The sequence below is a fragment of the Gasterosteus aculeatus genome, chromosome 21 (assembly GCF_964276395.1).
Source record: "Gasterosteus aculeatus chromosome 21, fGasAcu3.hap1.1, whole genome shotgun sequence".
NCBI classification, from domain to species: domain Eukaryota; kingdom Metazoa; phylum Chordata; class Actinopteri; order Perciformes; family Gasterosteidae; genus Gasterosteus; species Gasterosteus aculeatus.
In genome coordinates, this window is record NC_135708.1 from 20,822,838 (window position 1) to 20,850,027 (window position 27,190).

General features: G+C 49.5%; 2 protein-coding genes across 6 annotated transcripts in view; one reads left to right on the plus strand and one right to left on the minus strand.

The window, feature by feature from the left end:
* Positions 1–34: 34 nt before the first annotated feature.
* On the plus strand, positions 35–6,162 carry rmc1 (regulator of MON1-CCZ1). Of its 2 annotated transcripts, none has more exons than XM_078096406.1 (22): positions 35–105; positions 185–392; positions 1,088–1,164; positions 1,252–1,336; positions 1,432–1,488; positions 1,580–1,666; positions 1,935–2,075; positions 2,179–2,282; positions 2,358–2,447; positions 2,540–2,645; positions 2,740–2,848; positions 2,930–2,974; positions 3,058–3,111; positions 3,282–3,410; positions 3,590–3,696; positions 3,799–3,918; positions 4,003–4,080; positions 4,174–4,278; positions 4,368–4,436; positions 4,513–4,650; positions 4,865–5,002; positions 5,085–6,162. In XM_078096406.1, the coding sequence occupies exons 2-22, from the start codon at positions 291–293 to the stop codon at positions 5,142–5,144; spliced, it is 2,001 nt and encodes a 666-aa protein (XP_077952532.1). In that variant the 5' UTR covers positions 35–105; positions 185–290; the 3' UTR covers positions 5,145–6,162. The 2 variants fall into 2 exon arrangements, with proteins under 2 accessions (XP_077952532.1, XP_077952533.1); XM_078096407.1 differs by having other exon boundaries at positions 4,513–4,600.
* Positions 6,163–6,673: 511 nt separating this feature from the next.
* The window catches only part of rreb1a (ras responsive element binding protein 1a), a 39,400-nt gene continuing 18,883 nt past the window's right edge, over positions 6,674–27,190 (minus strand). For 2 of the 4 annotated variants that reach the window (XM_078096401.1, XM_078096403.1), the window contains 18 exons: positions 25,284–25,367; positions 24,984–25,206; positions 24,819–24,888; positions 23,995–24,084; positions 23,365–23,528; positions 20,621–20,762; positions 20,377–20,525; positions 17,980–18,169; positions 17,605–17,886; positions 17,075–17,489; positions 15,375–17,001; positions 14,808–14,971; positions 14,337–14,534; positions 13,854–14,015; positions 13,516–13,680; positions 12,635–12,738; positions 11,869–12,532; positions 6,674–11,539 (listed from right to left, as the gene is read on the minus strand). In XM_078096401.1, the coding sequence (XP_077952527.1) occupies positions 10,977–11,539; positions 11,869–12,532; positions 12,635–12,738; positions 13,516–13,680; positions 13,854–14,015; positions 14,337–14,534; positions 14,808–14,971; positions 15,375–17,001; positions 17,075–17,489; positions 17,605–17,886; positions 17,980–18,169; positions 20,377–20,525; positions 20,621–20,762; positions 23,365–23,528; positions 23,995–24,084; positions 24,819–24,888; positions 24,984–25,206; positions 25,284–25,367 (5,456 nt within the window). In that variant the 3' untranslated portion in view covers positions 6,674–10,976. Of the gene's footprint in view, positions 11,540–11,868; positions 12,533–12,634; positions 12,739–13,515; positions 13,681–13,853; positions 14,016–14,336; positions 14,535–14,807; positions 14,972–15,374; positions 17,002–17,074; positions 17,490–17,604; positions 17,887–17,979; positions 18,170–20,376; positions 20,526–20,620; positions 20,763–23,364; positions 23,529–23,994; positions 24,085–24,818; positions 24,889–24,983; positions 25,207–25,283; positions 25,371–27,190 lie in introns of all 4 variants that reach the window. The other 2 variants (XM_078096400.1, XM_078096402.1) reach the window with 1 other exon arrangement.

Sequence of the window (27,190 nt, forward strand, 5' to 3'; positions counted from 1 at the left end):
ATTTTCAGATCACATGACTCCCAACAGCAAACATCCGGTCTGACCTCTTCAGAATAAGAGTACCAAACGACTATTATCCGGCACTCAACCCAAGTCAAAGTCCATGTATGTGAAGCCTTTCATGGCGATAAGCCATATTATTTTGATTTAAATTAAGCGTGCACTCCCCGCTTTTATTGTGAAGACGTTAACCGGAAGACGGAAGTGCTGGCTGAAGTGAACCGTCGCCCCACCGCGAACTCCGAGCCGAGCCGAGCCGAGCCAGCAGCAGTGGGAGCGTAGTCGTGAGGATGAGTGAGGAGCACTTCTACCTGGAGCTCTGCGAGGACCCGGTGCAGTTTGAACACGCCTCCAGCGTCAACAACGTCTTCTTCGATGAGGCTAACAAGCAGGTGAGCTAAGCTAGCTAGCTGGAGCAGCTATGCTAACGTCGGGTTGTTGGCGTTTTGATGGACTTTTAGTGACGTGATTTTCACGTCGTTCACATACGTACTTGTTTATGTTGGTGGAAGTGCGCGCGCAGTGTGCTGGTTGATTCCACGTGCATTCAGTAATAGAAGTACCAGCTAACGTTAGCTTAATGTATGCATCAACAAAGTACTGAAAGTACTCTGTCGTGGTACACGTACTAAAGAAACAGTGTAAAGGAGTAATGTCAAACTTTGAAAATACTACTGTCAGAGTACTCTGCTACATTAAAAGTACTAATAGCACTCACTATCTATTAAAGTACATGTGCTAATACCACACTGTAGATACTGTTGTACTAAAAGTACTAATGACACATTGAAAGAATACTCTACTGCAAAAAGTACTGATGCTACTCTCTTTCTAATAACTAATACCACAGATTTAAAATACCCTGTTACAGTACAATGTTGTTGAAGTATTCTAAACATGGAATATTCTACTTTCTATATTTCAGATTAATGGAAATTATTATTGTAAAATGTGATTTTACTTTTGTATGAATATTTTGTGAATGATTCAAATTCAGATTGCAAACCCAACGTAAAATGAATGCGACACACAGTATATACAAATAAACACAATAATTACACAGCCGCGTGTTTGTCACTTCCTGCAGGTGTTCGCGGTGCGTTCGGGTGGAGCCACAGGTGTGGTGGTCAAAGGGCCCGAGGACAAGAGCAGCGTTGCCTTCAGGTACCTCAACCTGTGTGGGACGAGTTGTTGACTGTCTGTGATGCGTTTATGTGACATGTAATCGTATTTATGATCATTGCTTCTCAGAATGGACGATAAAGGAGAAGTGAAGTGTATCAAGTTCTCCATCGGAAACAAGATCCTGGCGGTGCAGCGGACTCTGAAATCTGTGGTGTGTGTGTGTGTGTGTGTGTGTGTGTGTGTGTGTGTGTGTGTGTGTGTGTTTGTTTCTGGAGGACTCAAACTTGATTTTATTTTCTTCTGCAGGATTTCATCAACTTTATACCCGACTATCCGCACATAGAGTTCACTCAGGAATGCAAGGTATGCACACAAACACCAACATAATTAACATGTATATTTTAATGATGACTTGTATGTGTGTAATAATAAATGTGTTTTGTCCGTCCTGCAGACGAAGAACGCGAGTGTTCTGGGGTTCTGTTGGACGAGCTGGAATGAGATCGTCTTCATCACGGACCAGAGCATCGAGTTCTACCAGGTGTCCACGTGTTCTTCGTGCTGCTCAGCGATTATTAAGAGCCAAGACGAGTTCGTTTGATCAAAACACGTCGAGGGGAATTCTTCTTTTTTCCAGTTTTTGCTTAAAGTTCTGAAAGCAAACTAGTGCATATCCAATAAAAACACAACATTGTGTTTATAATGAAAACAAGTCAAAAGCGTTCTGCGATACGAGATGAAAACAAAGCGCTAACGAATAAAGTCTCTGATCGTGTTCTCACCTGTTCTCTGGCTCCTCCCACTCGTAGGTGTTTCCGGACAAGCGCAGCCTGAAGCAGCTGAAGAGTCAGAGCATCAACGTGAACTGGTACCAGTACTGTCCCGAGACCTCCGTCCTGCTGCTGTCCACCACGGTGCAGGGCAACGTGCTGCAGCCGCTGCTCTTCAAGGTGTGTGTGTGTGCGTGTGTGCGTGTGTGCGTGTGCGTGTGTGTGTGTGTGTGTGTGTGTGTGTGCGTAAAGGACGGAGTCATGTTGGTCTTTTGTTCTTCAGAGTGGGACGATGTCCAAGATGTCAAAGTTTGAGATCGAGCTGCCCGTCGTCCCCAAACCAGCCAAACTCAGCCTGTCGGAGCGAGACGTCTCCATGGCAACCATGTGAGTCGCCGGTGGAGTTTCTGCACGTAGTGTTTTTACTGCTATGGATCATCTAACGGACGTTCCTGTCCGTAGTTATGGTCAGCTGTTCGTCATGTATCTGAAGCACCACTCAAGAACCGCCAGCAGCGCCGGGGCAGAAGTGGTGCTGTATCACCTACCAAAGTACACACACACACACACACACACACACGCGTCTGTGTTTGTCATTGTGACGACACACTAAATGCTCATGGCTGTAATGAACCCCCCCCCAGGGAGGGAGCCGGCAAGAAGACTCACGTGTTGAAGCTGAACACGACGGGGAAGTTCGCTCTGAACATCGTTGATAATCTGGTTGTTGTTCATCATCAGAGTTCACAGGTCATCACTCTCTATTTACTGAGTGTATATATATATACTATTAACTGGTTTCTCTCTGAGGCTACAATCTGTGTGTGTGTGTCTCGTGTCTCAGACGTCTCTGATCTTTGACATCAAGCTGAAGGAACCCGACTGTGCTGTGAACACACACCAACCGGTTCTACCGGCTCGGTCCATCCACCCCTACCGGATCCCTCTAGCAGGTACACACTGAGGACCAGTACACACTCCCTCACACGCACAGTGTGTACTGGTCCTCAGTGTGTGTGTGTGTGTGTGTGCAGGTCCCGCTGTGGTTCCCTCTCAGCCTCCAGTTCCGTGTCAGCTTTGTATCCTTCTACCTCCGATTAGTACTCACACATGTAGTATTTCTACTGTGTACTTTTACTCTGATCTTTAACCGTCGGTACAGACTCGTCTTCATGGAGCGTCTTTCAGCCCGACATCATCATCAGCGCCAGTGAAGGTGGACACACACACACACACACACACACACACACACGCACACACAGCAAATGTCAAAATAATGTTTGTTTTAGGACTTTAGATCAACATTTAAAGATGTTGTTGTTCTCACGCGTGTGTGTGCGTGCGTGTGTGTGTGTGTGTGTGTGTGTGTGTGTGTGTCTCTCTCAGGCTACTTGTGGTACCTGCAGGTCAAGTTGTCTCCGACTGTGAACCTTCTGCAGGACAAAGGGAAGCTGATGGACTTCCTGTTACGGAGGAGAGACTGCAAGATGGTCATCCTGTCTGTCTGCTCCCAGAGTACGTCTGTCCTCCCGTCTGTCCTCCTGTCCTTCTGTCTGTCCTCCTGTCTGTGTCCTCTGTCACTTTATTTAGATCTACGCATCCAGTTTATTAAAAGACGTTCAAATGTTACAAGTTGATCCGATCGAAGTGACGTTTGTCCACAACGAGTCCAACGGTGTCGCGTGTCTCCTCAGTCCTGGCGGGCGGCGAGAGGGGGAGTCTCCCCGTCGTGGCCGTCGTGTTCGACAAACTCAACCAGGTGTACAAAGAGTACCTGGAGGCGGAGCAGACCTACAGCGCGGTGAGCCACGCCCCTCCAGGCCACACAGGCCCCTCCCCCCACAGGCCCCTCCCCCCACAGGGCGCTCGTACATGTAATACTCACCTCGTCCGTGTGTCCCAGGCGATGGAGGCGGGTCCCAGTCGAGGCAGCGCCGCCCACAAGCGTCCAATCAGAACGCAGGCGGTGGTCGACCAGTCGGACATGTACACGCACGTGTTGTCCCCGTTCACAGAGGGGAAGGTACGTGTGCGTGTGTGTGTGTGTGTGTGTGTGTGTGTGTGTGCGTGTAGTTGGTCGATGAAATGAACGAGCGTCTTCCTGCAGGACGTGTCCCACAAGATGGTCATCGCCGTGCTGATGGAGTACATCCGCTCTCTGAACCAGGTCCAGATCAGCGTGCAGGTAACGGCGCCTCTAAGCTTCCGTGCGCTGCGGCGCCCCTTGCAGGCGGCGCCCCCTGCAGGCGGCGCCCGCTCATGACTGTGGCTCTTTCAGCATTACCTGTACGAGCTGGTGATAAAGACGCTGGTGCAGCACGGCTTGTTCTACATGCTGCACCAGTTCCTCCAGTACCACGTCCTCAGCGACTCCAAGCCGCTGGTGAGCTGCCGCCTCCGTCCCGCCACAGAGACGCGTTAAGGCGGCGCCAGTGTGAACTGAGGACGTGTTTCTGTCCCCTGTGTCTTCAGGCCTGCCTGCTTCTGTCTCTGGAGAGCACGTACCCGCCGGCTCACCAGCTGTCTCTGGACATGCTGAAGGTATGGAACCCTGGAGCAGCTGCAGGCCGCCGCTGGCGTCTCCACGCCGTCTCACTCTGCGCTCCGTGTCTTTCAGCGTCTGTCCACGGCCAACGACGAGATCGTGGAGGTCCTTCTGTCCAAGCAGCAGGTCCTGGGGGCGCTGCGCTTCCTCCGCGGCGTCGGTGCGTCCACCAAAGACTCGCTGATAGGGAGCCCTGAGGGGACAACAGTGGTTTGTCTGTCTTTTAAGGACAGACTGTCTTTCTCATTCGTGTGGCTAAATTCATTCCAGCAATTATTAAAGGACCGTTTTCCTCGTTCGCGACGGGCGTTTTAATAACGTGATGTTTGATCTGAGAGTCACATGATAACTTACCCGTCGATAAGAGACTCGTCATGGAAACGGACATTTAACTTGTCGTGATCACGGTTCCCGTGGTTCCCAGGTGGCCATGACAACGCGTCTTCCAGGAAGTTCCTGGACGCGGCGCAGCAGACCGGAGACCAGATGCTGTTCTACACCGTGTTCAGGTCCTTCCAGCAGAGGAACCAGCGGCTCAGAGGGAGTCCAGCATTCAACCCCGGTGAGAGGAAGCACATCTGGAGTCCTCGGGACCACCCAGTGAGCGGTCACCTGACACCCCCCCCCCCTCCTCCCCCCTCCAGGAGAGCACTGCGAGGAGCATGTGGGCCACTTCAAGGAGCTGTTTGGGGACCAGGCTCTGATGAAGGCCTCCACGGTGTGACCCCCCAGGACCAGAACACAGACTCACTTCTATTGGTTGTTGGTTCAAATGAGAGCTGCTGCAGGTCGTTGGTCACGTGACATGAATATTACACCCCAATGAAAACTGACCAAATTCTATTTATTAGTCTGACGTGTTTTGGACGAGAAACGATAAATAATAATAATTAATAATTTAAAATCCGCTCTAATCCTGTTTAATGTCCTGTGATCATTACGGTCACTAAATATCCTCCATTCCTGAACCTTTTCCCATTCGTGCTTCTATTACACATGTATTTAATGATTTAGTCTCATAAATCTGCTTTATTAATAGTCTGGATGTTTTGGGAGGATTTAACCTGATTGTCTGCAGAGTAAAGATGTGATTAAACAGCAACAGGCTGCGTGTAGCAGCAGAGTGGCCCTGTGGCCCTTTGGCTCTTCTTGAGCCTTAAAGGGTTTGAGGGCATCTTGAGAGAATTTGAATGTGAAAATATCATGAAAAAATATTGTTGAAAAAAATTCCAAACCGTAGGTCGAGAATATTTTTGAAAAATGTTTCAGACCAAAACCTTTTTGGCAAAAATTCGAGAAAGTTGTGTTTTGAAAGAACTTACCAGCAGGATAAAATGTCGAAAAGAAATATACATTTAAAAAAAAATCTGCAAGAATCCTTAAAGAAAGTTATGTCTTGAGGGGACCAGTGGGATACTAGGTTCATAAAGTGACATAAAATATTCAAAAGAATATTAAAAAAAATGATTCAGAATGTTTAAAAATGTGTTTTTTCAATTGCGTTTTTTTCTCTTTTTTTCGTAACAGCCACTTATCCCACCGGAAAGTTCACTCCAAACTAAATTAGATACGTGGCAAGTTGCTCCCTTTCATTTCCCTTTTAATTTCTTTGAATATTTCTTTTCTATTAAAATATTCAATATTTTCAAAAATGTTTGAGTTATTTTGAAGAATATAAATGTTGAAATGTTTAATAAAAAGGTCAAATTATCTTTAAAAAAATGTATTGGAAAAAAAGAAAAGTAAAAATTAGGTCAATTTTTCTAGGTCTTAGAAAAACTATTTTTAAAGATGTAATGGACAAATTATTTGAAAAATGTAAGTGCTGCAGTTAGTTAGTGTGTTAGTGGAGGTAGAGTCTGAAGATGTGAAGCTCTCTGTGGTCCTGATGTCCTCAGAGAGCTTAGAGAACTTAGGAAGGTTAAAGACCAGTGGAGCTGCTGCATTGTGGATGAGCTGCAGAGGCTGAATGGTGGTAGCAGGAGACCTGCAGGAGAGAGTTACAGGAGTCCAGGAGGGAGACAAGAGCCTGAATCAGTACCTGAGAAGGACGTGTCCTCATGCTGTACAGCGAGTATCTACAGGGTCGTGTTGTCAGGGAGAGTCGGCTGTCGACGTCACGCCGAGGTTCCTGCAGTCAAAGTTAACCGTCAGGTCCCGTGAAGGAGAATCTTTTCTCTTGATAAAATAAAAAGTAAAAGACAAAACAACAACAGCATTTAATTCCCACACATTTCCTTAATATAATCTTTATTGCTTTTTCTTATTGGGTTGAATACAGAACAAGTTTACATCTCTTGACTTTGTGAAACGCTGTTATATTTTACAAACAGCAAGGGGAGGAGACGAGGGAGCGAGGAAGGAAGCAACCAGAGAGGAAACCTTCTGCAGGTGATTGTGTGTTAATGCTTGTTTTCTGATTGAGGTTCAGCATCTGTGTGTCTCCTCTCTGGTCTTTCCCTTTGAACTCTGACCCCAACCCAGACAGGAGGTCATGTATGAACCACGGGGGGGGGGGGGAAATGTCATATTCCGGCATTAATCAAAACGTCTTTTTGTTAGGCGTTGAGTTCACAGTCAAGTGCTAAATGTAGTGATTGATTGACAGGTCTGAGTTATTATTAAAAAAAAGACAAAATAATCAGCACGTGGAAACAAGTTGCAACTCAGGAAAAAAGAACACAGAATTTTTGAATTATGGATTTGTGAAAGACCCTGAGAGCGAGATTATATACATGTATATATACACGTGTATTTATATATTTATATATATACACATACATATACACACACATATACACACACACATTTCTATGTGTGTAGCGCAAGAAGAAATGGAGAAAAATCATCCTAAATTGAAATTAGATTAACATGCAGAAAAACAAACTAACCTAAACTCACCCTAACTGAACACAATGGATTTCACAGTTTTATAAACATTTGTGTGTCCGGGAGAAAAAAGAGACACCAAAAAAACAATCATTTCTCAGCCAAACTAAAACCAACAAGAAACCCAGTCGTTCGCATAAACAGTAAATCTACATAAAGCTTTATTTTGGATTCAGAGGGATTCTTATTGCTACTCAACAAACCACCAGCTCCTCAAAACAGTTCTGCAGCATCAATGTGATATTTAATACATGGCTTCTTCTCAAACTAGTCACACACACGCATTCACACACCTGGGCTCCAAATAAATACAATTAAAAACAGTCCATGTGCATTCGAATGGAAGTCCAGTATTCATATGGCTGCGCGCGCACACACACACACACACACGCACACGCACACACACGCACACACGCACACACACACACACAGACACACACAGACACACACACACACACACACACACACACGCACACACAGCCGAGGGACGCACAGATAACGGAACAGTGGAGAGTTTGTGAAACTTCATAATCAACGACTCGTTTCGTTGTTTCAGCAGTTTTGAGCCACCAGGCAATTTTTTGTTGTCAATTAATTTTGTGGAAAAATATAATGATTTGACTTCAATAAACTAGACGTTACCGTCAGGATGCTAACGACGCCCATTAGCAAACCGTTTCCACAATGCTAACCAACGTTTAGTCCCGCTCGCAACCAAGCTAACGCCTGTTCTAGCTCTGGCAGATGTGACTTACAGCTGCTGAAACAATTCAAAATATTTCCGGAGGTTTAACGAACTTTTTAAAAAAGGGAAACGTGATGTTTTTAGTTTTCAGCTCCAACGTCGTGCTTTATGTCTGCTGCTTAAATCGAGTTAGATGGATGTTCATTCTGCAATATCCAATGAAATATATCATTTTGGGATTGTTCTGGAACGTTTATCGTGTTTTGCACTGCTTAGCAGGTAGCATTAGCTGCTAAGACAAAGCAGAATGAAGAGGTAAAAGCACTCCGTATTCAGAGAAATTGTTCTTATTATTTAAATCTTTGAGTCCAATCTGCTCGCTCCATGGCGCGTTGGGACGTTCCACCGGCGTGGTGCAAGGAGCTTAATAGAAGTTTTGGAAGTTAGTGCCAGTTTCACAGCAGACGTCGTCGCTGCATTACAGTTCTATTATGAGCCACTGAGGTTCCGTTTGTTTGTGATTATGACATTGCTTTATATATATATGTAAAAAAGGAAATGTACAAGAAAAACAATGCAATATTCTTCAAAGAAAATTCACACACACGGTTCCCCCCCCGGGTCATGATATCAGGATCAATAAGTGATCAGAACTGTTCGGTTGGGCTGGAATAACCCCCTTCACCTTGTGCCTGGTAACAGTTCAGGAACCCTCAACCTCATTCATCCACCCATTCATCCCCCCATTCATCCACCCATTCATCCCTCCATGCATCCCTCCATTCATCCACCCATTCATCCACCCATTCATCCCTCCATGCATCCCTCCATTCATCCACCCATTCATCCACATTCATCCCCCATTCATCCCTCCATTCATCCACCCATTCATCCACATTCATCCACATTCATCCCCCATTCATCCCTCCATTCATCCCTCCATTCATCCACCCATTCATCCACCCATTCATCCCTCCATTCATCCACCCATTCATCCCTCCATTCATCCACCCATTCATCCCTCCATTCATCCACCCATTCATCCACATTCATCCCCCATTCATCCCTCCATTCATCCCTCCATTCATCCACCCATTCATCCACCCATTCATCCCTCCATTCATCCACCCTTTCATCCCTCCATTCATCCACCCATTCATCCCTCCATTCATCCCTCCATTCATCCCTCCCCGCCCTCCTGCTCCGTCTACGAGGGATTTTGTTTAAAAAGAATGTTCATAATCACGACTGATTGTCTCTACCGCCAAATCTATAAGAAGCCTTTAAGGTTTCGGAGTTTATTAATAAAATAAAGGTACTTGTTGCGTAGTCGAACATTTCTTCTGGCTAGACAGGAAAGCGCTACGCTAAGTCTCCTGATAAGAACGTTAGCATGGAAGACGATGCCAACTCAAGATGCTGAGATTAATACTGAAGGAGCCCAGCGTGACCTGCTGCTGTGTGTTAGCGTGATCAACTGGCTAGCTAGTGACTGTGGTGTGCCTAATGCTTAGCCTAATGCTAAGAGCTGGCTGGGACTAACTGGCTGTACAGGGGAAATTAAGCGGGTTAAGGCATTGGTGGGTTGGTTAACTTGTCTGTTTTTTTTAAATGTTCCTAGTTAGCTTCTTTGCGACTATGACTGGAGTTTGTTTAGCAATGACAAGCTACTAACAACTGCTAGCTGCTATCCCTCATATAAACGGTCTGTGTAGGCTCATTGCGCTAACCCAGGCTATAAATGACATAGCCATTGCTAATGTTGATACACAGCTAGCCCCGGTAAGCTGCTTAGTTAGCTTTGGCTAGCTGTGTGTGAAGCGAAACCAGGGAGTTTAGCCCCGGCTGGCTCTAATTCCGCTCTCATTGTGGAAATGGGGCTAGCAGGAAATGAGCTATGGCTAGCCCCACACAGGAAGACGTACGACTTAAAATAACCAGACAAGCTGGTCCTTTAATGGTTGCAGTTAAGCAGAAGTTGAGGTAAACTGAACCTGGCTAAAGTGATAGCCGCGGAAAGACGTTAGCACTCTTTGAGGCCCTGTAATAAACCTTAATGAACACTAGGGGCGATGATAGGAGACAGGTGGAAGTCTCTCTCACACTCACACACACACACACACACACACACACACAGAAAATGGATTTGTTCAGTTAAAGAAAATATCCACAAAAAAAGAATTCCCCTCCCTACACCTAAATATCACTGATAATCGAACACAAAATACTCGTCGTAGCCAAATGTTCACGTCTCTGCAACTGAGAATGATTATGAATGAGATCGACACGCACTGACGGGGTGAAGGCATCAAAAGTGTGATCGATTAAAAAAGAAACAACATGGCGACAACACAAACTGATCAACACTCTCTAACTGCCCCCCCCCCCCCCCCCCGACCCCCCCTCCAGGGTTCTCACAAAGATGCCACTTGGACAAGTCCGTGGACACGTTTTCTGGTGGTGGTTGTGAGTTTCTTCCAGTTACAAAAAAAGCTTCCTTTGTCGTATCACACAGCCCCCCGGGGGGGGGGGGGGGGGCATTGCTGGTGGAACTGGCTCAAGACCAGTTCGATTTTATGCAAAAAAAAATGTCTCAATACGTCTGGTGGGTCGCGGACGAAAAACAAAAGCCCACCCAATCACTCATTAGTCTGCCGTCTGAAGAGACGGCGCCGCGATTCAATTACACAAGAAATAAACTCTGACGTTGATCATCAATCCTCAAACAAAACAGTAAATCATAACTTTATACTTTTTATTTTATTATAGATTACCGCGCACGGGAAAAGAAATAATGCAAATCGTGTTGTTGGTAAAAAGCTAAAAAGAATCCGCCCCCCGGGGGGGGGGGGGCTAGTAGTAAGGCACTTCTGAACAAGGATGCTCTCATCATCCTGCTTCACCGGGTGTAGCGTCTCTCCGCCGAATGGCACTGTGGTGGTGTTGGGGGGGCGGGGGTCCCTCAGTCCGCCCCCACCAGAGGAGCCTCTACGTTGGGCAGGGCGGGCTCCGGGAGGGGGGGCTTGGCGTGGATCTCCAGTAGCCCCTGCATGAGGTCCCGTGGAGGAGGGCTGGAGGAGGACGAGTGGGCGGGGCAGGGGGGGTCTTTGGAGACGGAGTCGGGCGTAGTAGATGTCTTTGTGTCAGTAGCTTGTTGGCCGGGGGTCGGGTCGGCGGGGGGGGGCGGCCGCTCCTCAGACGTCTCGCTTGCTGGCGGCTCTGAATCTGCCCCGGCTTGTTTTTCTGGGTTTTCTTCCTCGTCCTCCTCCTCCTCCTCCTCATCATCCCCCCCCTCCAGCCCCTTGATGGCGGCGACGCCGGAACCACACTCGCTCTCATTCTCCGAGGGCGGGCAGGTGGAGGGCGGGGTCGGCGCGCAGGAGTCTCCGTCCTCGCTGGCGTCGTCCGCGGCGGCCGAGGCTCCGTCGGCGCCGCGCGGCTTCAGGTGGATCCTCTGGTGCCGGACCAGACTGTGCTTCAGGGTGAAGGTCCGCTCGCAGGTCTGACACTTGTAGGGCCGCTCACCTGTGTTATTTGAGAGGGACGAATAATAAAGAAATGATTAAAAACTTAAAAGAAAATTGTAAAACACTGATATGAACAAACATATCTGTACTGAAATAAACGCTTTAAGAAATATATAGAATATAATTTATATAATATATATAATTTATATAATATAATTTAAATAAAATATATAATATAATTTATATAACATATATAATAATATATAATTTATATAACATATATAATATAATATAATTTATATAACATATATAATAATATATAATTTATATAACATATATAATATAATATAATTTATATAACATATATAACATATATAATATAAGTACCTGTGTGCGACCTCATGTGTCTGGTTAAATCCTGCAGAGACCAGAATCTTTTTCCACAGACGTTACAAATCTTCTTTCTCTTGTCCAGCCGCCTCCCCGATGCCTCTCCTCCTTCTAAACTCTTTGGTTCCGACGCCTCCTCGTCGCTCCTCTCCTCCCCCTTCTTCTCCTCCTCCTCCTCCTCCTCTTCGTCCTCTTCCTCCTCGGACTCCCCGCTCTCCCCTCCTTCGCTCTCGCCTCCTGCGTCTTCCAGCTCCTCTTTCTCCTCCGCCGGTTGGCCGGCATCGCCCTCCGTCGACTCCTCTTTGCCCGGCGAGTTCTCCTCCTGCGGCGTCTCCTCGGAGAGGTGCGCCCTCTCGTGACGAGCGAGCGTGGTGGCGTAGCGGAAACTCTTCCTGCACACGCGACACACGTGTTTGTACTCCGGCTGCTGTTTCAACGCCGGGCTGCCGGACAGCGAGGAGGAGGAGGAGGAGGAGGAGGCTCCTTTCTCCTTCTCCTGGCTCTCTGAGGAGGAGGAGGGCGCCGGTTGGGGGGCTTGCTCCTCCTGAGCCGGCCCCGAGGACGCGGAGAGCTTGAAGTCAATAAGCTTTTTGCCGAAGTTCAGGTCCAGACTCTTGTTGCTATGGCAATCGTCATCGTCGGCGGCGGCGGCGTTATCCACCTGAGGAGAGAGAAGCGGGACGCAGAGTGCGGGTTACGTTATTATGACGACACTGGTGTTTACTGAGGGAATAAGTCGTGTCCTCATAGACGTCTGCGGTACCTTGCTGCTCTGTGGAGGCTGCGCTCCAGGTGACCCTCCGGCCTCTGGCGCCCCCTGCTGCTCCGTGGCGTCCGACTCCAGCTGCTCTGCACTCGGGCTGCAACCTGCAGAGCGGAACATCTCAGTAGTAAACTAGTAGAACAAAGACACATGTGGGACCTGACTGGTGTTACTCAACGTTTAACATGTTTAACACCGTACATGCGTCTTTCAGAGCCTAAATGTCCAATAGCAGTAAACGTCCTAAAAGTAAACTAAAATACAGGAAGCCGGAGTTTAAATGCCAGAGGTGTCAAATGTCACATTACTCAAGCAGAAGTATAGATACTCGGGTTTAAAATACTAAGCTTTATACTAAAGTAAAATTATAAAAGTACTGGTTTTAAAACTTAAGTATCAAAGTAAAAGTAAAGTAAGGGGAAAACAATGTGGGGGGGGGGGGGGGCACCCGTCTTATTATGGTGGTTATAACTTATCAAAACATCCTTATGAGCAAATACCGAATCCCTTTGTGTTCCTTTGTAGCCGCATTAAGACACACGTCACGTTATTCCAGCGCCGCGTCCCGTTCATCACGGTACATGAGATCTGCATGTCGCTGTCTGAACGCTAAATGTTTAGATTTCTCTCATCTGCTGGTTCTGAACGACGAATGAAACGAGTCTGTTTTTAAAATGTAAGGAGCAGAAAGTACAAAGTCATCAGAAAAACACTCCAGTAAAGTAGAAATACTCTAAATGTTTACTGAAGTAACTTTAACACCTCTGCTTTGTGCTCATCGGCTATTCGACTATTTTCTTGCTAAACTTGTTAACATTTCAGATTCACTCTTATTAATCAGAACCAATCGATTATTCCTCTTTTTATTTGGACGGACTCACTGCGGCTGGCTTTGTGGGCGGGGCTCGACTGCGCCGAATCCCCCTCCTGTTGGTCTGAGGGGGCGGGGCTCTCCGGCGTGGGGGCGGAGCCTGAGTCTGTGGAGGTGTTCACGCTGCTGAGGTCTTGAGCTTCTGGAGCCATCTGCTCCGTTTCCGACTGGCTCTCTGAATTAAAACCAGCAATTATCGATCAGCGGGACGAATCAAACCAGGCGGATTCATCGGATGTTTCCAACGGGAATGATTCATCGTTTAGCATCGCCTCAATTACTATTATCATAACGGAAGAAAGAGATCCTTTCGCTGACGGGTGACTGATAACATCTAATGTTATTCACCTGCGCTCTCGTGCGACCCCTCGTCCCCGTCCTTCTTGCCGAGGGCGCCGTTGCGCCGCAGCGTGCGGTGCGTCACGCCGTGCTTCCTCAGCAGGTGGCGCTCACAGTTGGATTTGGTGGAGAAGAAGGCGTCGCACTTGGGACACGGGAACGGTTTCTGACCTGAGGAGCGATGGGACGCTTTTATTTTGAAAATAAACTTCCTGGGCGCTTTTCGGGATGAAGTCAGAGGTCATTATTTACAAACGGGTGTTAAAGTGATGCAAGAAGCTCTCGGTCTGATGCACACGCGTTACTGCCGAGGCGGCTGAACTACTTGATAGGCGCTTTGATGAGTCCGGTGGTTCCCAACATAAGGGCTGGGGCCCTCCAGAGGGTCACCTGATGAATCTGATGCACAACTTCTACTCTGTTTTTTTAGGTTTTCTTGTTTTAAGTGAAAGGATCTGAAGCGGTTTGAATAGTGCGTGTGCGTGTGCTTACCCGTGTGCGTCAGCATGTGCCTCTGCAGCGAGCTGGCCCAGGGGAACACGCGGGGGCAGAAGGGGCAGGTCATCTTCTGCACCGAGTTGGAGTACGCGTTCTTCTTCCCTTTGGACTGCGGCCCCACGGAGGCCGGCTTCACCTCCTCCCTGGCTCCTCCCTCCTTCTCCTCCTTGCCTCCTCCGGGTCGGTCTACGACTGTGCACAGGGAGAAAGGAGGTTCAAAACAACCTCCTAATGCTCCTCACTTCTCCTCAATCTCTGTCGAAAACGCCACAGGGTCAAGGAGAAGTGTGAAGGAGAGTTCACAAGGAGCTAGGAAACGACAGCCGTGGTGTTTCCTTTCCTTTCGTCAAGGAAGGTCCGATGTTTCCTATGCTGAGGGAGCTAGTAAAGGAAGCACTGAAGCTGAACCTTTCCTCAGTGTTTCGTGGATTCTAACAGCTCTTATTCTGAAGGGACCCCCCTCACCTCGCCGGCCCCCCAGCTCCGCGGCGCCGCTCTGCAGGTAGGTGCTGAACTTGTTGGCGTCGGTGGTGGCGAGCATCTTCTCCACGCTGGCGAACTCGCCGCTGGACTCCAGATCGATGGCGACGGCCTTCTCCTTCACGGGCGCCTTCTTCCTGGACCGCTTCCTGCCGGGCGAGAGGAGGAACAAGGCGCGTCTTACTCGTGGTGCTGCGGCGCCCCCGGTGGTAGAACCAGGAAGCGTTTACCGAAAGAACCTTTGTTCATTGTTACATTCTACTTATTTTATAGTTCATAACTGATTTTATTTGATTCAGATCAACGAAAAGAAAAGAAAAAGAAATCAATATTGTTTTAATTGATATATTTGTAGAGGGCTTCTAAAGAGACTAAAGAAAATACAATTAGAATGAATGTTTCTGATTCTAAGCAAATATATAGAGTTAATATCAATTAATGAAAGATTCAAACTATAAAAACAGTTTCATTTTTTAAATATTGTGTTGATTTGTATTATTTAGAATCATTTTAAAAAGTGATTGATTAGGATCATTGGTGGCGCTCTCAGACCTGGCCGGTCCCTCCGGCGTCTCCTCGCTCTGCGTCTCCGCGGCCGCCGGCGTCTCCGGAGCCTCGGCGGCCGCGCTGGCCGGACAGGAAGCGATGACCGGCGGTTTTGGCTCCTCCCTCTTCAGTAGGTCCGGCGCCCCGGACACGGAGCTGATGATCTGAGCGATGGAGGCCAGTGGGGGGAGCTCCTTGAGGGCGGCGGGCGAGGTGGAGGCCGGCTTGGGCAGCAGCGGTTTGAGGCGTGCAGCCCGGGTGGAGCTGGCGAGGGAGGCCGGGGGAGGGGTGGATCCCGGCGGGAGCTGGTAGCAGCCCAGCTGGGGGTGGGGGTGCAGCGGAGGCAGCGCCGCCGCGTCCTCCTTGGACGGAGCGAGAGCCTGCTGCTCCACGCTGGGCTCCACCTTGATCTCCCTCCTGGGCCTCCTGCTGGGCACCGACAGGTCGATGGGCTGGTCCGGCGCGCAGCTGTCGAAGCTGGGCGAGACGCTCTCCAGTTTGACCCCGGGTGACCCCGGCAGGCTGCACCCGCCGCTGCTGCCGCTAGCGGAAGTCCCGGCGCCGCCTCCGCCGCGCCCCTTAGCGGAGAAGTCCAGCGGCTGGTCCGGCTCGGCTGCGTAGACGGCGTTGGCCAGCTCCTCCAGCTTCACGGCGTGCAGCGCCTGACCGATCCCGTTGGTCTGACTGGCCGGAGCCGCCCGGGCAGAGGCGGCGCCGGCGGGCAGCAGCGTGGCGATGTGGTCCTCGATCTCCCGCTCCTGCACCTCGGGGTGCTGCTTCAGCAGGTGGTGGATGCAATTGCGCTTGGCCAGGAAAGCGGCGCCGCAGCGCCGGCACTCGAAGGGCTTCCGCTGGCAGCCGTTGTGCGTGCGCAGGTGGATCTGCAGCGCCCGGTAGTTCTTCAGGTCCTCGCCGCAGAACCGGCACGTGGTCTCGGCCCCGGCGCAGCCCGTCTCCGTGTCCTGGGTGGTGGCGGCGAGGTTGGCCGTGATGGTGGAGGTGATGTACTTGATGTTCTTCTCGATCTCCTTCCTGGAGGTCTTGGCGTGCTTCTTCCTGAGGTGGCGCTCGCAGTTGGCCTTCACGGTGAAGGGGTAGTGGCACACGCGGCAGACGTAGGGCCGCTCGCCGCTGTGCGTCCGCAGATGCCGGATCAGCGTGGCTTTGTCGGGCGCCACGTAGTCGCAGATGTTGCACTGGTGCGGCAGGATGCCGAGGTGGAAGCGCATGTGCGCCTGCAGCACGCCGGAGAAGGAGAACACCTGGTCGCAGAACCGGCAGGGGAACAGGCCTTTGGCCGAGCCGGCGTTGCCGCCCCCCTTGGTGCCTGGCTTTCTCCCACTAAGCCCCGCCTCCTCGTGCACCGCCGGGGTGGAGTCTGGCGGCGAGTCGCACTCCGCATCCAGCTGCCCTCCGGTCCCGGCCGAAGAAGAGGAAGAGGAGGAGGAGGAGGAGGAGGACGGCGTTTTGAAGAGGGCCGGGTTGGGGGGCGGCAGGCTGGGGCTGATGCAGCCCAGTGAGGCCTGCTGGGAGCTCTGGAGCGGGGGGGGCGTCGTCGCCGTGAGGCTGCAGCGAGGCGTGATGGGGGGTTTAGGCTTCAACGGGGGCATTGACTTCTGACCCTGGGCTTGACCTGGAGGAAAAACAACCAAACGTCAAATCGATTGGCCAACGGAATGATTGGCAGCTTCCAGGTCGACACCCACCTTGACCTCCGGGGAACCCGGGGGCTTTGGCCAGAGGCGGCAGCGTCAGCCCCATCTGACTCTGCGCCGCGCTCGCCACGTTGAGGATCTGCTGGATGTTGGCCAGCTCCATGGCCCCGCCCACCTCCCCGGGCTTGAACCCGGACGAGGCGGTGGTCGCGGCACCGCCGCCGTCGGGGTGCAGCAGGAAGCCCGTCTGGAAGGGCTGCAGGGAGAGCAGGCTCATGGCGTCCATCTGCGAGAGGCCCTGCAGGGCGGAGGCGGGGCCCGCCAGGCCTCCCAGGGTCAGGCCCCCCGTCAGGTAGGCGGAGGCGGGCTCCTGGGGCAGGCTGGAGGAGGGCGGCTCCACGTGGATCACCTTGATGCTGTCCAGGTGCGCCTGGTGGATCTCGTCGTCCGTGGGCCCAGACTTCACCTGAGGAAACAAACGTGGCGCCATGAGAGGAGAACGCGCGGATCGAAGAACGGTTCCTTCTCATGTCCACAGAGGAGCAGCACGCTTTTATTTTGAAAATTAAGACCACAGAAACCTTAGAAACGTGGCTGAGGCCGAGCGCCCCCAGGAAGTGGTCCTGCTGTGGGGGCGGGACTCCTTCCTTGACACGCAGACTGTCGACGGTGTGTTCTGCAGCTCCGCCCTCCTCCTCCTGCCCTTTGACCCCGTCCTCCTGCTGCGTGATGGCGGCGTGGGAGTGGGAGGTGCTCTTGTGGAGGTCCAGCGCTGAGCGGAGGGGGAAGGCTCGGTCGCAGCAGTCGCAGACAAACCGGTGGAACTTGCTGATGCAGCGACGGAGGTTCGTCTCACACCAGACCTGCAGGAGGGGCGGAGGAAGAGCCTGCTTTAGCTCCGCCCCTAAAACCCCCACGCCGTGGTTGGAGGGTGCGCGGCGCTGTGCGAGCGGTACCTGTGCGATGTGAGCGAACTTCTTGCAGGAGAAGTCGATGAAGGCCAGGTCGTTGAAGCCGGTGGGGATGGAGGGGTTGCTCTGGATGAAGGGGCGCCCGCTCGGGTCCTGGGGGAGGAGGTCGTGCACCGCCGCGTTGTGACGCAACATCCCCCGGTGAGTCCGGAAGGACAGGCAGCATAGGTCACACCTGCAAAACACACCACGGGGGGTTGAGGTTCATATCCTGCATTTGTGTGATTGGTTACTGACGGCGTCTGTCATGATGAGGTCATTTATTAGTCCTTCCTGGTTTTATGAATGAAGTGATGCGCAGTCGACCAATCGGAGAGCAGCAGTGATTCCACGTAAAGTCAACGCACAGACGCGACAAGGAGGCCAATTTTAAACGGCCGGCGCGTGTAAATCTCTCTTTGTCTGGCGAAAGCCAATCAGACGCTCCGCTCGTCATCACCGCCGCCCTGCTGCCACAGCGTGAAGACGCGTTATTAAACAGCTAGACACACAGACTGGACGCCTGTAGGTCAGTTTGTGTGTAACAGACACACAGCAGGTCATCGGACCGGCTGCTGGTCCGCCTGAAGCAGCCTGCACGCCGCGGCCATCCAGACGCGCTTCCTGGAGTCGCTGACCTCATGAACCCGAACACGACACCGTCTGCGGTTTCCAACGCTTGTGTAATTCACACAACGAATAAAGGGCAGAAATAGTGGCGGTTTATTGTCGCGGTGGAAACGATAAGTGTCTCTACGGAGACACGTGGCGGAGATAAGCCCCGCCCCCTTCAGGCGCGAATGAAGCGAAACAAAACCGCTGGGCCGAAATCCACTTCGCTTTAGGTGTGAACGCACCGTCTCTTCCCCCGGAGTGAAAACACCGCGCGGAGGTTCAACAGTGTTGAGCTATGCTAACTAGTTAGCATTAGCTTCTCTCTCCCTCAGATCCTCTTACCGCCTGATTAGTGAGGATTTACAGCTAAATCTCCTCGTCTTCTTCCACGTCGAGCTCATCTCGTCCTGCTGCCGTCCTCCTAGAATTGTTCTTAGTTTTATCCCCAACCGACAAACCTTTATTTCAATCTTCAGAGGAGTTTAGTTGCCATGGAGACGGACTGCGTCTCTTTTTGGGGGGGGGGGGGGGGGTGTTGTCATGGAAACGAGGAGCAGCCGAGCGCGTCGTGAACCCTCTTCTTCTTCTGTGACTTATCACGTTGTCCTCTTTAAACTGAGCTTCACTCCATCACCTCCTCCCTCTTTATTCACCTCCTCCATCTCAAGTTCTTCTTTTGCTCCTCCAACCTGCTCAAACCCCCCAGTCCTCCTCCACCCTCCACCCTTCATACGCTGACTTCCCTCCTCCACCCTCCACCCTTCATACGCTCACTTCCCTCCTTCACCCTTCATACGCTCACTTCCACCCTCCACCCTTCATACGCTCACTTCCCTCCTCCACCCTCCACCCTTCATACGCTCACTTCCCTCCTCCACCCTTCATACGCTCACTTCCCTCCTTCACCCTTCATACGCTCACTTCCACCCTCCACCCTTCATACGCTCACTTCCCTCCTCCACCCTCCACCCTTCATACGCTCACTTCCCTCCTCCACCCTTCATACGCTCACTTCCCTCCTCCACCCTTCATACGCTCACTTCCCTCCTCCACCCTTCATACGCTCACTTCCCTCCTCCACCCTTCATACGCTCACTTCCCTCCTCCCCCCCCCGTCTCCTAACCAAGTTCTCACCCTAGTAACCTCTGCCCGTCACCACCTGCCCTTTGACCCCATTCCATCACATCTTCTACAATCTATCGCTCCTGACCTTCTTCCTTTCCTCACCCGTCTCATCAACAATCATCTGTTATCTGGCTGTTTTCCCAAATCTCTGAAGGAGGCAAGAGTTAACCCTCTCCTGAAGAAACCCACCCTCAACCCTTCTCCGCTCTGCATGTGATAAACTGCTTGTTCCTCCTCACTGAGAGCAAAACACTCGACTAGATCTCCACTCTTTGCTGTCCTGCTCCTAAATGGTGGAAGGAGGTCTCTGAAGACATCAGGACCACAGAGAGCTTCACATCTTCAGACTAAAGACACACCTCTTCAGACTCTACCTCCACTAACACACTAACTAACTGCAGCACTTACATTGGACTTATAATGGTTCTTATCTACAGCAAGTTGTAAACTGGCTTATTTGATGAAATCACACCTTCTTGTTTCTTGTTCTTCTCAGTTTGTTTCCTTATGGTTGAAATGTTCTTATTGTAAGTCGCTTTGGATAAAAGCGTCAGATAAATGACATGTGATGTGATCATAAGTATTATGAGTATAATGTACTTCGAGTACTTCAGTGTTTTTCTAAGATAATATGATTGTGTTAAGGTTGATACGTTTAGTACCTCAGTGCCGTGTCGGGGTGTGTGTCCATGTGTGTGTCCAGCTCCAGCCTGGAGTTGCACGTCTTGAAGCATATGGGACACGGCAGCAGCTCCTCCTCGACTCCTCGGACTCCAGCCACGGCCTCCACCGCGCTCGCCTCCTCCACCACCTCACACACACACACACACACACACACACACACACACATTAACACCACTGTCTGTGCAGCCGCCGCGGCAGCAGCAGATGTGGGCGGGTCTCTACCTTCTTGCTGGGAGGCTCCTCCCCCATCTCCTCCTCTGGACTCTGCCTCCTCTTGACGGACGGACGGCGGCGCTTGTTGGGGGACGGGGGGCTGAGGGGGAGCAGGCCGCTGGCCGGGTCCTTTTCATGGATCTTCATGTGTCTGGGTGGGGGGGTCAGGGGGTCAAAGGTCAGAGGTTGTGGTACTCCTCAACATCCAAATCCCAGTTATACTTTTTGAAACATTTTACTTTCTTCAAAGCTCAGTCAAGGAGAGGTTTACTACTTCGGGGGGGGGGGGGGTCTGTGTTATAATGGCAGGGAAACACTGGAAAGGAGGAAGGGAATGAAGGACAAGAGGGGAGAGAAAGAGAAATAAAACCCAGCAGAGAAGGAGATGAGAGCAAGGGAGAGGATGTGAGTGGAAGAGGAGAGGAAGCAAGGGAAGAGGAAACAAGGGAAGGAGGAGAGAGGGCAGATAGGAGGTGGGACTGATGATATCATCTATTATTAGGACCCAACAGGCAGCAGGCTGGACGCCCATAAGAGGTCCTGACACAGTCAGCAGATCTGAGACCATCTGACAAAAAAATGTGTATTAACCAATCAGGTCAGAGAAGGAGGACGAGGCGGGACAACGACAGAGTGAGAGGGCAAAGTCTTCTGGGCCTAAACTGTACTGTGACCACCTGAACCGACCAATCAGAGAGCAGGAAACACGGCGAGTCAGCAGAGACACAAACCTGCTGTGTGACGACTGAGTCGCCAACAGCTGCTCAACTCAGAATATGAGTGCACGCACACACACACACACACACACACACACGCACGCACACACACACGCACGCACACACAAACGCACGCACACGAGAAATATACGTTTATTTAAAATACTACTACTCATAGATTCATTACTGTCTGCAAAGAATATTTATCTCACATGAGAACAATCTGCAAAAAGTTCTAAATACACTTTGACCTCAACAGAAGTATTAGTAGTACCAGCAGTACTACTAATACAAGCAGCCATGCAGCGCAGCAGTATAAGTACAGCCAGTAGTAGTGGTTGTTGTAGCAGAATTACTTGTTAAAATAGTACTAGTACTATTTAGCATTTTACATTTTTAGGAATATTCAACACGTAGGTCCAAAATAAGGCCGATGAGGTTGTGAGTCAGTGGGGTCTTTAGTAATGCAGGACCGTACTGTGAGCAGTACTATCAGTCACAGTACCAGTGGCTCCCCGTCTGGCCTTGCAGTTCCTCCGCATCACCACAGACGGCGCCGTTGAGCCACCATCCTCCCTCCTCACCGGCGGCACCGGGGAGCCAATCACAGCGAGGCACACCGCTGCCAGCCCATAATAGGCTAATGGGATGGCTCGCCATGGCAACCGGGCCCAGCCGGCCCTCACAACAGAGCCGCCGGGAGGCCGAGAGGCCGACTCGTGAGACGACGCCTTATCAAGAGCTTTTAATGTGGCGATCAATACAGATATTGATCGAGTGATTTCACCTCAGACAGACTTTTGTTTTTAGAGTCTGAAAAAATGGACAAAAAAAATAAGTGTTTTCTTAAAAAGTCCACTTATTCTATCGAACAGAAATAAAAAACAGCATTGTTGCAGTTTGCAGTCATTTAGAAAGCGCATTAATTTTACAATTCCATTATGTTCATAACATTGTTTTTATCTCTTTTTATTTATTAATTATAATTAATCAGACAACGTATTAAAAGGAATAACATTGCAAATAATAACTGAGAATATATATTTTTTATTCCTTCTATGATAAGAAAAATATAGAAGGATAATAATATATAATGATAATAGAAGATGAAATAATTATAATAATGTCAATCACAATAATAATGAAAAATTAAATTGAAAAACAAAAAGCATGAGTCATAATTTAAGATAATATATTATCAATAATAATAAATCACAATAATCTAATTAGATTTAGACTCAACTACATATTCAGTTTGTTTCTTTTGTCTGTCTTTGTAAAGCTTCTCTGGATACCAAGAAAAATGCTATAAAAAACTAAAGTATTATTATTATTTACATCCACCTATCTGAGAATATTCTTCATAAAACCACAATATGACCCAAGCGTTTAAAGTGCTACACAATAAAAGCGATACATTAAATAGAGATGAACTAAAAAAAGAACGCATCTACATCATAAAGATTAAGTATGAAATGATAAAATGTCGAAGTCTCTCAGTTTCAATCTACTACGTCTTTCAACAGACGGGAGAGTTCTGTCCGCTGAACAGAAAGATAACTGGTCCGTCCTGCCCACCCGTCCTCATTCCACCAGAGAGACGAGACGGTGACGAGACGGACGACGACGCAAACAACCTCACAGATTATCTCTGTTGCACTCATTAACGCCTCAAAACACACCTGTGGGAAGCTCTCGTTCAACCAATTAGATGAGCACGAGCTGTGGCTCCCTCCCACAGTAGTGATGTCATCAACACGCACACGCACACACACGCACGCACGCACACACACACGCACACACACACGCACACAGGCTGGACTTGACTGATAAAGGACTGGGCGTTGTTCAGTGTGTGGATGGTTTAAAGTCATCTTCCCACTTCCTGTGTAACCCCCCCCCCCCACACACACACACACACACACACACTCACACTGCGGACCCGCTTGCGTTCCATCATGGGAGACCTCGGAGCGGGTTAAACGCTGGCTTCCTGTGCCCGGGGTCACACGGGGGGGGTGTGTTGTGTGCGTGTACCTGTGCATGTTGCCGTTGGTGGTGAAGGTCTGCCCACAGACGTTGCACTTGTAGGGTCTCTCCCCGCTGTGGACCAGCATGTGTCGGTCCAGAGAGGAGGCCGAGCTCAGGCACTTCCCACAGATGCTGCAGGAGTGGTCCGTCGCTCCGGCGTCAGCGTTGTGCTGCAGTGAGGACAGGACGTCAAACACGCTCCACACTGTCCTCATTAGAACTTTATCAGCCAAGTACAGGCCTCTATCTTTACCGGCTCAATAACTGAGCTAACTGTTGAATAACCGTCTTTGTAAAGAGTCTCAAAACGCTATAAAAACAAAAGTATTATCATTAAATAATAGAGCTAACAGCTAACAGCTAAGTATCACACTTTGTGTACGAGTCACAATCTAAAGGGAGAAGATGCGGCAGCGCGAACAAGTAACAGTAGTTGAATATAGAAGCCAGAGCATTAGAATGAGTGCTTTCAAAAGAAGTACTTTCATTAGTTGTATTTTTAGTACTTATTTAGGCAGTAAATGTCAAATCTGTGTCTTCTGCATAGCTGATGAAACTGCAGAAGCACAGACGTCTTACGGTTCTTTTTAGCGTCTCCACACACGCAGTACTAGTAGTAGTACTGTGAGTATTTACCTGTCTGATGTGCATGGTGAGCTGGTGCTGTGTTTGACAGTCCTTGTCACAGAGCGGACAAATAAAAGCTGAGCTTTCGTCTTTGGTGTCCTAAAAAACAAAACACACATTCAGAGGACAGGAAACTAGACCGTGATAAGAGAGGGACAGAGACAGGACGTGAGATGGACGTGGACGTGTTTTTATGGGATTTGTTGACAATAAACAGCCTCAGTTTGACCTGAAGATGAAACTATCAGAGTCTCTGAAGACCGCACACACACACACACACACACACGCACACACACACACACACACACGCACACACACGCTCACACACACACACACACGCTCACACACACACACACGCTCACACACACACACACACACACACACACACACGCACACACACGCTCACACACACACACACACACACACACACACGCACACACACACTTACGCACACACACACTTACGCACACACACGCTCACACACACACACACGCTCACACACACACACACGCTCACACACACGCGGAAACAGCACTTCCCCTTTTTCCTGTTTCAGTCACAGGAAGTGATGATGCAGTGTGGAATGCTGCAATGCATTATGGGAGAGAAGAAATGAGCCACAGTGATCTGGCAAGTAAGCGAGTGGAGAGGGGACTAGGAAGCGAAACAAAGAGAGGACGAAGAAAGGAGACATGGAGAGGAAACAAGTAGAGGAGGAAACAGGAGAGGTTAGAGGAGACAAGGGAAAAGGAAACACGAGGAGAGGAGATGAGGAGAGGAAGGTGAGTTGTGGACATCAGAATCAAAGAATACGTGTGTGTGCGTTTGTGTACCTGTGTGCGTCGGGCGCTGCGGCCGGGCGGAGCTCTCATGGCCCCAGTGAGCGACTTGGTTGGCGAGGGACTTTGGGGCGAGAGAAGAAAAAGAAGAAAGTCAAGCATCGCCGTGGCAACAGTTTCCACCGTCACTCCTAGAAAGCAGGCGGCGTTAACGCTCACCTGGGCGACGGCCCAGCGGAGGAGTTGGCCGAGGTGACTCCGCTCTCTCTTCCTCCGTCTCCTCCGCCGTTGATGGTCCCCGCCGCTGACATCACAGCTGACATCATGGCGTTGATGGAGGACAAGTCTCCTCCTCCATCTGCTCCCATGATTCCTCCTCGCTCTCCGTTCTGTGGCGTCTGCCCTCCGCTCGCCTCCTCCTCCTCCATCACTCTGTTGATCGCTACGTCGGGAAAACGAGAGTCGGGTAACGCCGTAACGCTAAAACACGTCACACTCTGAATGAGGTCAGGGGCGTACCTTTGAGGTCATTGTGCGTCTTCTCCTCCGACTCCTCTACTTTCACCTCCTCCCGCTGCTGCTCCTCGGTGCAGCTCTCCATGGCTGCTGAGATGTGAACAAACGGCACCAGCGTTACTTCACAAATGAAGGACTTGTGTGACTCGCTGCACGTCATCAGTTCAAACATTCCACAAGAATAATGAAGCAAGCAGAACTTCAAGAACATTGAAGATGGATTCATGACCTTGTGATTGGAATCCTATGAGGCCTTAAATCATCTTCTACCAACTAAGGGCCCTTAAACGTGCCGTTTTCCCTTTGGAGGCTGGTGGGAGCTGAAGGCCGACTCAGAATAGCACAGAAGCTCCAGTGTCTGGTGTCACAGACATTTAATGTTTACCAACCACACGTTATGAAATCATAAAGTGAAGAGAAAATGAAAGCAAATTTGGGAAAAAGGATAATAAATATAGTTTGTGGAAGAAATTAAGAAAATTATCACTTTGTAAATACTTAAATTCTTCTCCCAATTTAAAAAAAATCAAAAAACATGGAAAAATTGCGTTGTTAATGATTTAATAAGGTTTTTTACTACAGAACTTTATAACCTTGTTTATTAACCACTGAACAGAAATTATGAGCATGAATGAACTATGAATGGGTCAAAAACAAAATAATGATTTAACACATTACATATTACTCCTTGACGTTTTAATGCAGCTTTTTTGACCTTTGACCTTTAGGAGAACACAGCTGAACTCTGGACGAAATAAAGCGTTTAAGATCCTCTCACCTCCTAGAACGGAGACGATAGAATCTAAGTAAATGAGGAGAGTAAAAATAGATCTATGGTTGGAGAGGAGGTGAAGGAGAAGCAGGAGGAGCAGGATGGGGAGGAGAAGGAGGAGGAGGAGCAGGATGGGGAGGAGGAGGTGGAGGAGCAGGATGGGGAGGAGGAGGAGAAGGGGTAATTACTGTTTCCTGTTTGGCAGCCCCCACAGGAAGACGCTCTCCAGAGCTGACCACTTCCTCCTCCAGCTCAGAGAGGTGTGCGTGTGCATGCATATGTGTGCGTGTGTGCGTGTGTGTGTGTGTGTGTGTGTGTGCGTGCATATGTGTGCGTGTGTGTGACATTCCTTCTCGTTCAAAGAAGAAGAAAAAAAGGAGGAGAGAAGCCGAAAAGCTTCTGAAGAGAGAAACTGAAATGATGAACAAAGGTCGCAGTCGAGTTTTTCCATTTAAGATGTGAAAATGTGTCACGGCAGAACAATGTGTTCAAATACCAGTTTTTTAAATACATTTTCAGTCTGACATAGCTCAACTCATTATTTTGGTCAAATCAATGATGTTTTAGTATCTCTACTATATTTGCATATAATGAAAATTCAGCAGCTTTGTGCGTTTGCTTTGCACACATCAGCAGTCCGAGGTGAAAAGCACCAAAGAACAGCCAGCGGACCGATGACATCGCTGTCTGTAGACGGCCGGCCCGGTCAGTCCATGGCGTGAAGCGAGGAGCCAGCTGAGGCCGCTTAGTTTCCCATTTCGTTTCTCGCTAAGTCACCGTGAGGTCAGTGATTTCACGACCTCCGACTGTGAGTGTGGCACCTGTGTGAAGATGTAACCCAGTGACAGTCAGTCATCACCGGAGGAGGAGGAGGAGGAAGAGTTCTTAGTCACCTGACCCCCATAAATCCTGCTCTCATCTGACGGGCAGCTGCAACATGAAACCCTGATTGCAGCTTCACGTCTGTTGTTGAGTAAAAAAAGCATCAGCTTTTGGATCTTTTTATATTTTTACCGGCTCAATAGTATGAATTAATTAAGTTACACGGCTTCTATTCATTTTCTTTTATAGACCAAAATCGCAAATTACAAATTAGCCTCAGGAGGCTTTACAGTCCGTAGACATGCGACATCCTCGG

Excerpts from the sequence above, each read along its gene's own strand:
- rmc1 (XM_078096406.1), top strand. The coding sequence starts at position 291 with ATGAGTGAGGAGCACTTCTACCTGGAGCTCTGCGAGGACCCGGTGCAG. Across the intron at positions 2,283-2,357 it reads GACGTCTCCATGGCAACCAT|TTATGGTCAGCTGTTCGTCA; the intron begins GTGAGTCGCCGG and ends TCCTGTCCGTAG. Across the intron at positions 4,651-4,864 it reads GCCCTGAGGGGACAACAGTG|GTGGCCATGACAACGCGTCT; the intron begins GTTTGTCTGTCT and ends CGTGGTTCCCAG.